At 41.0% G+C, this 10,449-nt stretch overlaps 1 protein-coding gene across 1 annotated transcript; it reads left to right on the top strand.

Moving 5' to 3' along the window:
• Positions 1-5,499: 5,499 nt before the first annotated feature.
• cdk9 (cyclin-dependent kinase 9 (CDC2-related kinase)) lies at positions 5,500-9,475 on the top strand. The gene is made up of 8 exons (XM_029647476.2): positions 5,500-5,604; positions 5,760-5,873; positions 6,248-6,329; positions 6,506-6,596; positions 6,752-6,918; positions 7,184-7,355; positions 7,755-7,903; positions 8,341-9,475. Exons 1-8 carry the CDS (start codon positions 5,564-5,566, stop codon positions 8,704-8,706), a joined length of 1,182 nt encoding a protein of 393 aa, XP_029503336.1. The 5' UTR covers positions 5,500-5,563; the 3' UTR covers positions 8,707-9,475.
• The last annotated feature ends 974 nt before the right edge of the window (positions 9,476-10,449 follow it).

Here is a 10,449-nt window from a genome sequence, read left to right as displayed (position 1 = left end):
CCAGTTGTTTTGAACGCAGCATTATAGCAATCTGGTGCCTGAGGGCACAGTCAATAACGTGGACCGCAACCATTGGTTGATACATGCAACATCTAAGTAGGGGTACACAACCTTGATGTGCAGGCATGCATTGCATCAACCAATGGGAGAATTCCTGCTGGTTCACACTGGGTTCAAAGTGGGTAAAAAAGTGTTGTCCCCAAACACTTACTTTGCTGAGGGATGTGGAGTCAATGCCTGCATCTGCAAAATGGAAAGAGGAGCAGAGCATCGAGTGTTGTGCTAATTATCAAATTTCTTGTTAACAAACTACAGTTTTGGCAAGTAGGTTAGGACATCTACTTTGTACATGACACAAGTAATTTTTCAAACTTTTGTTTACAGACAAGTTATTTCACTTATAATTCACGGTATCGTAATTCCAGTGGGTCAGAAGTTTACAAACACTAAGTTGACTGTGCCTTTAAACAGCTTGGAACATTTCTGAAAATTATGTAATGGCTTTAGAAGCTTCTGATAGGCTAATTGACATATTTTGAATCAATTGGAGGTGTACCTGTGGATGTATTTCAAGGCCTACCTTCAAACTCAGTGCCTCTTTGCTTGACATCATGGGAAAATCAAAAGAAATCAGCCAAGACCTCAGAAAAACAATTGTAGACCTCCAGAAGTCTGGCTCATCCTTAGGAGCAATTTCCCAATGCCTGAATGTACCATGTTCATCTGTATAAACAATAATACGCAAGTATAAACACCATGGAACCACGCAGCCGTCATACCGCTCAGGAAGGTGTTCTGTCTCCTGGAGATGAACGTACTTTGGTGCAAAAAGTGCAAATCAATCCCAGAACAACAGCAAAGGAACTTGTGAAGATGCTGGAGGAAACGGGTACAAAAGTATTTATATCCACAGTAAAACGAGTCCTATATCGAAATAACCTGAAGGCCGCTCAGCAAGGAAGAAGCCACTGCTCCAAAACCGCCATAAAAAAGCCAGACTATGGTTTGCAACTGCACACAGGGACAAAGATTGTACTTTTTGGAGAAATGTCCTCTGGTCTGATGAAACTGTTTGATGTTTAATGACCATCGTTATGTTTGGAGGAGAGAGGTAGAATGGCCTTACTGAAGAGCTCGGTGACTTTCAACGTGGCACCGTCATAGCATGCCCCTTTCCAACAAGTCAGTTCTTAAAATGTCTACCCTGTTAGACCTGCCCCGGTCAACTGTCATTTCTGTTATTGTGAAGTAGAAACATCTCGGGGCAACTATGGCTCAGCCCTGAAGTGGTAGTCCACAAGCTCACAGAACAGGGCCCCCGAGTGCTGAAGCGGCGTGGTGCGTAAAAATTGTCTGTCCTCGGTAGCAACACTCACTACCAAGTTCCAAACTGCCTCTGGAAGTAACGTCAGCACAATAACTGTTTGTCGGGAGCTTCATGAAATGGTTTTCCATGGCCGAGCAGCCGCACACGGGCCTAAGATCGAGCATCGGCTGGAGTGGTGTAAAGCTCACCGCCATTGGACTCTGGAGCAGTGGAAACGCGTTCTCTGGAGTGATGAATCACACTTCATCATCTGGCAGTACGACAGACGAATCTGGGTTTGGCGGATGCCAGGAGAACGCTACCTGCTCCAATGCATAGTGCCAACTGTAAAGTCTGGTAGAGGAGGAATAATGATCTGGCGCTGTTTTTCATGGTTCGGGTTAGGCCCCTTAGTTCCAGTGAAGGGAAATCTTAACGCTACAGCATACAATGATATTCTAGACGATTCTATGCTTTCAACATTGTGGAAAAAGTTTGGGGAAGGTCTTTCCTGTTTCAGCATGACAAAGCGAGGTCCATACAGAAATGGTTTCTCGATATCAATGTGGAAGAACTTGACTGGCCTGCACAGAGCCCTGACCTCAACCCAATTGAACACCTTTGGGATTAATTGGAATGTTGACTGCAAACCAGGCCTAATTGCCTAACATCAGTGCCCGACAGCACTTATGCTCATGGCTGAATGGAAGCAAGTCCCTACAGTCCCTAGATAGCTATCTAGCTCAGTTGCCTATGGAAAATCATCTTAAGACAGTTAAGAAGTTATTTGAGAAGTTTGTAAGAAAATAATGAATTCTGAAAGAAATGTTTGAGGAATTCCACGAACCACCATACGTTTTTGTATAAGAAGTGTTTTGTGAAACTGGGCCCAGTGGCCATTTCCAAGTAATCCAATAACTTTATTTTCAAGAATCACATTTCTTCTTAAAAATTTTTGCTTAAGGAGAAACAAGGAATAACGTAAGAACATTTCCAAGAATCTTCTTGAAGAATATCAAGTTTGCTTAACTTTCTTCACAAGTCTATAGCTAAGGGAAAAAACGTCAGTTAAGAAAACTCAAGAAGGTTTTGTGAATCTGGGCCCATATCCTTAGCTCTGACCTGGACCACAGCTATGGATTTGTCTGGAACAGTTACACAATTTACTTTAAAGGGCGGCTAAGGTTTAGGCTTACCTTCTACTTCCACCATGTCGTCATTCCCATCATTAGACCCATGACATGAAACGTGGCCATTTGCTAAGCATTAACAGCACTAGTCCAATAATTCTATGTCTGAACTCTAATTCAAATACATTATAATTGCTCTTTTTTTCTTAACTTTGAGGGTGGTGATGCCTGTTTGAAACAGTACAAAATGTTTCTGTTTTTCATCGAAAGTAATAGTAGGCTTATTGCTTCATAGAAATGTTTTATTTAACTTAGTGTTTTTCATTACAAAAATAACAAATGTGCTTGAAAAGCCAAACAAGCATCCAATGAAATGACATAATAGTAGTCTATACATACATCGACAGTTTGGGGTCACTGATGAGGGATTCCAATCACACTCCACACTGCAACATTACATGTCAATAAATTGAGAGTAAACAGTGACAGTCCCATCAGGCCATTTGAGTTGTTGGTTTGTTTAATAGTCATACTCAAACCAAGCAAGGATCAGACTCCGAACAGCACTTTTTCCAAGTTTGTCTCTTTTACGTAGCCTACTGTGTTCTCTTGTATAAACCGTGACCTATTTGAAAGATCGCATTGTGAGATAAATCAGTAAGACAGTTTTGATAGTAGCCTACAATACATGACTGTGCACTGCATTGCAACAAGTAGTCTTGGAAGCACAGGATGTATTCATTACACCAATTCTGTTTCAAAACATTTAGTCTGCTACAAAACGTTTTTACCACAGAAACCAGTTACTCCAAACAGAAAACGTTTTGCAACGAAAATTAGTGTTTCTATTGGACAAATCTAGGTAGGTCTGTCCCCGTTTTGTTTGCTCTGTTTGGTTCTTAAATGGTAAACTGTTTCCGTTGCAAGACACCCATGGAGTGTATTCATTATGTCTTGCAACATAGTAAACAATGGAGTAAACGTTTGCAACAGATTCTGCGTAATGAATACAACCTGGCTACACTACTACACACTAGCTGACTGATTGATCTACAAATAATAATGATTTATTATTTATGATGCAAGGCGATTTGTAGATCGGTCAGTCAGCAGTCGTTTTGATGCCCTCCAACATGGCCATTGACAGTAGCTACTACAGCAAAGATTATGGAAATACTGACAAGATACATGTCTCTACACCCTAACAATAGAGTACCACAAAATGAGTCATAATACCCATAAAACCTAGTGGTCAAACAGGTCAAATGGGTCCAATTGCTTTTCCACCATACATTTTTCCTGTCAGGGATTTTAGAAACACAATAAGGGCTGTGTTTCATGTAGGCTTACCGTGGTGTGACATTTTGATAATCATGTAAATCTCTCTAGGACAAGGTGACTTATCAATATATTCGCCTGTATTTACCCCCCAAAAAGGAAACATTAGTTAGCTGCTAATGTAGCTATCATAAAGAACTACAAATGCCATGAAACTGCAGAATCGAGGTAAGAACCTCTGGATTAACTATCTAATGTTAGCTAAATGTAGTAATTAATAGATTGTCTACATTATTTTAAATGTACATTTCTGTGAACTGACTTGTGCAAGTTTTAAATTGACACAATACCTGTTAGCAAAGACATCAGCTACCAATGATATGCAGAAGCTTGCTGGGATTTGTAGTTTTGCATGATGTCTACTTTAATGCTAATTAGCATTTTCGAATCTGAGAGTAATAGAGCCAAATATATTGATAAAAGTCACCTCAAAGCGTCACACCAGGGTTCGCCTACACGAAACACTGCCCTTATTTTAAGTGTTTCTAAAATCCCCTATGGGTTCAAATGAATGGTGGAAATACAATTGGAACCATTTCTTTGTTTTACCGCTAGGTTTTATGGGTATTATGACACCTCCACTGTGGGGCTCTATAGGAGGAGTTGTCCACAAAGCCAAGACCTGAACCTCAGAGCCTACCTTTTATTGACCCTGTTGACTCATCAGTAGGAAAGATTTGTTTCTCTTTTGGTCCATTCAACAACAGAGTGATACGAACCTTGTTTCAGCAGGATGTTGAACCTTGTCATGCCTTTATTGGAATGGATTTATTGATAATATCTGTTGGGAAAAAGTTTGGATGTTGCCACACACATAACTACTTGTTAGCTAAATTAAGGAAGTTTCCTTTAAAATTATTCATAAATATTATCCTGCCAACCACTATATGAAGAAGTTTAAGGAAAACATCAACTCAAATTGCTCCTTTTGTAATGACCACCCAGAAACAGTGTTGCATCTTTTTTGGCATTGTATGCATGTAAGAAAACTGTGGCAAGACATCAGTAGGTTTATAATTGAACACATTTATGAAGATTTTACACTATTGTGGAGAGATTTACTGTTTGGATTCTTTACATACAATAGAAATAAGCTGAAACATTTTTATGTAATTAATTTCATTATTCTTTTGGCCAAATTTCATATACACAAATGTCAATTTACAAACAGAAAACCACATGTTCATACACTACAAAAAGAAATTGAACTGTATTTTAAGACGGTTAAATGCTCTACTAACAAAAATGCTGTTAGAATTGTAAGTATATGCATGTCCCTTAAGGTCCTTGTGTAATTGTAATGTGATATTGTACCCCCTAGCTCGATTGTCCATTGTTTGTAATCTATGTATGCTTGTATTCCCTCATGTGCTTTATGTATTGATTTGTTGTTAATAAAATAAAAAGTTGTCCACAAAGCGGTAAACGGGCTGTCTAGCTCTTGTCTATCCTTTCTTTCGGATTGGTTGACTCATTATAATTTTTAAAATACCCGGGTTGATAACGTCAACTTCCTGTTTGTATTCAACGGAGAGAGATGCTATACTATTAGACACTCATTGGCCTCCATACAAAAACTCCTTTGTGTGCGAAAACTAAAAACGCCACCTGCTGGAGAGAGACAGGTTTTCCGCCGAGTTGGGCCTCTCGCTTCCATTTTGTAAAGTTTGTGAAAGCAGAAAGACTACATTACCCATCTCGCTTCCTCTTTGGTAAAGTTTGTGAAAGCACAACGACTACATTACCCATTTCGCACTGGGCACGCACGGATCCGACGGAACAAATAAGGATGCAGCGAGACAAAACAGGAAACGCCGCCGGGGCTGAAAAGTATGAATATATTCATATCTAATGTCCATTGTGTGATTTAACGTTGTGTAGAACATATATTATCTAAATCTGCTTGATTTGGTGTACTTATATTATAGTAAAATTATGTAATTCTGGCGAAACCTTTCACTAACGTGACCCTTTACTTTTCTCAGGCCTGACCGGGAGGCCGCCATTATGTCCAAATACTACGACGGAGTCGAATTCCCTTTCTGTGATGAGTTTTCTAAATATGAAAAGCTTGCCAAGATCGGCCAAGGGACCTTTGGGTAAGATTTCTAATAGTTATTTAGTGAAAAGGTTGCCGACAACAACATCACTAACGTTAAGGATAACCTATGTTGTTACGTTCGCTTTAGCCTGACTGCAAGCTAGCTACAGTAGCTTGTTTTCTTGAAAGACAACTAACGTTAATATATCCAGCTAGTTTAGCAATCTAAAATGCATTTGTCGACACCTGCATTTGCTGTTTTATCCACACCTGTGTTGATAGTGACGTTAGGTTCTGAGTTCATAACCTGAATATAAACATAACTAAGGTAACTTCACGTTAGCTAGTTTCAGAAGAACACTTAGCATATTTGATTTTCTTGTCATTGGCACACGTTCTATATTTTCATCTTAACATACTTTACCTTTCCAGGGAGGTGTTCAAAGCCAAACACAGACAGACTGGGAAGAAGGTAGCACTGAAGAAAGTGTTGATGGAGAATGAGAAAGAAGGGGTAAGAGGGACAACAAAGCCACGTCTCTAACTATCTGACCTGCATGAGATTAATATCAACATTCCAACATTATGCATGCTGTCAGAGACTGTATAATATTTATTGGATAGGCTAGTGGTAAACTATGGCACACTATAAACATACATGGATGCAAATAGTAATCTTCTTTGTCACAGTTTCCAATCACTGCTTTGAGAGAGATCAAGATTCTGCAGCTCTTGAAACATGAGAACGTTGTCAACCTCATAGAGATCTGTCGAACCAAAGGTGAGTGTCAGTCATGCATTCCCAGTAGCAACCTACAGCTTGCATTGGGCCGTCCATATTGTTCGTTGTCAAAAAGCAGTATTGGATTACCAATCCAGACTAGTGTGTGGAGTGGTTGCTTGTGTGTGTAATTACTCAATCTTCTCAACACACAGCCACCCAGTTCAACCGCTACAAAGGAAGCATCTACCTGGTGTTTGACTTCTGTGAGCACGACCTGGCAGGGTTGCTAAGCAACGCCAATGTGAAATTCACCCTGGCCGAGATCAAGAAGGTGATGCAGATGCTGCTGAACGGACTCTACTATATCCACAGAAACAAGGTGAGGCTACGGTCCATTTATGACAGACTCCCATCCATAGTCACTGTAAACTAGAATGGGAAAAACTAATGATCATAGACAGCACAGTAGGGTTTGGATCAAAGCCGTAGTTTGAAAAGGGTAAAACGTTTTTAGACTTAATTTGATTCCTATTGTACAATACAACAAACCTGTATCATCATTGCTGGTCTTTTCACCAAATGCACTGCATTTTGAATTCAGCATTTAACATTGTGCCTCTCGGTGGACACCTTCCTCCTCTCAGATCTTACACAGAGACATGAAGGCGGCCAACGTGCTCATCACCCGTGACGGTGTGCTGAAGCTGGCAGACTTTGGGCTGGCGCGAGCCTTCAGCCTGGCCAAAAACAGCCAGGGCAACCGCTACACCAACCGCGTAGTCACACTCTGGTACAGGCCCCCAGAGCTGCTGCTAGGTAAGGAACCCATCTGGAGCATAGTGTAGGGTACATGCCCAAATCCCCTAACCTCTCCTCCAGTACCCCCAGCCAGTCCACTTTTGAGCCGTATTCGAGAACTAACACAGCTGATTTAACTAATGGATGACTTGATAATTAGGTGACCATTTTGAATCAGCTTTGCTACTTCTGGAAAACATCAAGTAAGTGAGGGTAGTCAAGGAGAGGTTTGGGTAAAGGACATTTTTCAAAAGGTGGCATTTCTTTAAAAGCTATATGTAACTATAAATAACTTCTTTTTTTTTTACACAATCCCATGCTATTTATACAGTTACAAGACATTGATATGCTGAGCTTGCTTGTAGCAATATGTGTAATTGAATGGCATGTAAAATGAGAACTACATTGTTTTGTCAGGCGAGAGAGACTACGGGCCTCCCATTGACCTGTGGGGTGCAGGCTGCATCATGGCAGAGATGTGGACACGCAGTCCCATCATGCAAGGCAACACAGAGCAGCACCAGCTCACACTCATCAGTCAACTGTGTGGCTCTATCACGGCAGAGGTATGCACACAAACCACACTCAAACACACACGGACGCATACCTACACACAACCAGGATCAATTACAGTCAATAACATTCAGCCGTGGGCTGAGTTTTCCTTGAGCTGATGATCGGGGTGGGGGGGCATTGTTATAAATAATTTGTACACTGCAAATTGAGCTCAAGAATCACAAACAGATAGTATTTGACAAAAACAGAATCACTTCCAACCTTTATTTCAATGGGATACGATCACACGTTCCTCTATTTATCCACGGGAATACTTGAACAGATCACCTAAATTAAAATAACTTGATTTCTGACACTGCGCTGATTTCTTTGATTTTACATTCTTATGTCCAAGGAAAATAATAAACACCACAGTGTAACCACCAGTGTAACACAAACAAATTCTCATTCACCATTCAATTCCTAACCTGAACTCTTCCCCCCTCAGGTATGGCCGGGCGTGGACAAGAAGTATGAGCTTTACCAGAAGATGGAGCTCCCTAAGGGCCAGAAGAGGAAAGTGAAGGACCGCCTCAAGGCCTATGTCAAGGACCCGTACGCCCTGGACTTGATTGACAAGCTCCTAGTCTTAGACCCGGCGCAGAGGACGGATAGCGACGACGCTCTGAACCACGACTTCTTCTGGTCGGACCCCATGCCCTCGGACCTGAAGAACATGCTCTCCACGCACAACACGTCCATGTTTGAGTACCTGGCCCCGCCCCGCCGGAGAGGTCACATGCCCCAGCAGCCAGCCAATCAGAACAGGAACCCGGCCACAACGAGTCAGACGGAGTTTGACCGGGTGTTTTGATTGGACTAAGGAGTTGGAGGAGGGCGAGTGGCAGACTGTTGCAAGGCAGAAAGTGGCCAGCCCCAGTTGGCGTAAGACTGATTTTAGGGAACTGTAGCGTTCTTTCCAAGTGGGGGCTATTGTGGGGGCAACATGAGGAAAATGTGGACGTTTCTTCAAGCAGTATTGTTCTCCTGTTCATGTTCTATCACATTAGTCTGTCCTCTGCCTCGGACATTTGATAAAGCGTTGAGATAGTACTGTGTTGTTATTGGGTGGGATTTCAATTCAATAACTAATTTGCTTCTTCTTACGCTTACTTGACCTTGTCTTGTGAAAGGTTTTATAGGGTGTAAAGGATTTGTGAGGAACTAGGCCTACAGCTACGTGACGGCTAGATGGAGCTGTTGCTCTTTCACAAAACCTGCCCGGTCCTTTCAGAGTCAACAAAAACAGGAAGCAAATGATTGGATTGGTATCCAGCACTCCATGGGCATAGACGTGTGTTCAGTGGGTTGCTCCGAGGATAATTCCTCTAGTGTTGGAACACGTCCAAGAACCACACACACACAAAGAACCACACACACAAAGGATTGACACAAGCCATCAAGACAGCGATTCTTATCGCTAGAACCAATAGTTTCCTCTTTTTTTTTTTTTCACTGTTTTGTTCATTTTAAAACATTTCTTTTTTATATTGTACGATCATGAGTTTTGCCAGGTATCTTTGTGGTGTATGTGATACGTTGTCAGTATAGTTACACTAATAAACCTCACTGATACACTGCCATTTATTGTCCTGGAATTATTGTCCTGTCTGTCATCACCCTATGGAGCATGGCAACATGGAATCTTATAGCAGGTTTATAAAGCATATTTCCACTTAGATAAAAAATAATTGAGACAAGCGAGCCATTTGACTATAAAGCCACCCTATATGTGCATTGATAATGGTGGTTAATAGAACATTTCACCAATGACTTATCGTTCCCAAACAACCATTTGGCACTTATTTCGGTATAGCTAGAGAGTTAGGCCAGGATTCAATCCGATCACCCTTTGTTCTCTATGTACCAGTTAAAGGTCATTTTAGAGTGAGCCGATATGCAGCATTCACCCTGAATGCAGTCCGCTAGCACAGGAACATTGCCAATAAAGCGTGATCGGATTGAATCCTGGCCTTAGGGTTCAGGTAAGCAACAGTTCCAGGCCTCAGAATAGTTGAAGTGAAGCTTTACTATTGCTGTCACCTACTTGCTCAGGTGGATGTAGTAGAATCTAGATGTGCTTGGGATTTTAAAAAATTACATTGGCAGATTCCCTGTAACAATTTTGTATACCATTACAGTACTACTGTTTACAGTTGTGGAAAAAATGATTACCAATCTTTTTCTGAGAACTGTCCAGGGATGGGCAACTGAATTGTAGGCTTGCAGATCCATTTGGGTCTCAACTTCTTGTTAAGAGTTAAATTAGTAGAATTGATAAGGTGAAATTTGGTTATGCATCATCAGTTCTGTTATGTCATTCACTGACAGTCAATTAGCCCATGTCAGCTAAAAGTTTTATATTTAACAAATATAAACGCAACATGTTAAGTACTGGTTTCATGACATGAAATAAAAGATCCCAGAAATATTCCACAAGCACAAATAGCTTATTTCCTGCAAATTTTGTGCATTAATTTGGTTACATCCCTGTTAGTGATGTTTTTATTCTTAATCCATCCACCTGACAGGTGTGGCATATCAAGAAGATGATTAA

Source organism: Oncorhynchus nerka, linkage group LG4 (genome assembly GCF_034236695.1).
Source record: "Oncorhynchus nerka isolate Pitt River linkage group LG4, Oner_Uvic_2.0, whole genome shotgun sequence".
NCBI lineage: Eukaryota > Metazoa > Chordata > Actinopteri > Salmoniformes > Salmonidae > Oncorhynchus > Oncorhynchus nerka.
Note: the sequence above shows the minus strand (reverse complement) of the source record. Positions and strands in the feature narration are given on the sequence as shown.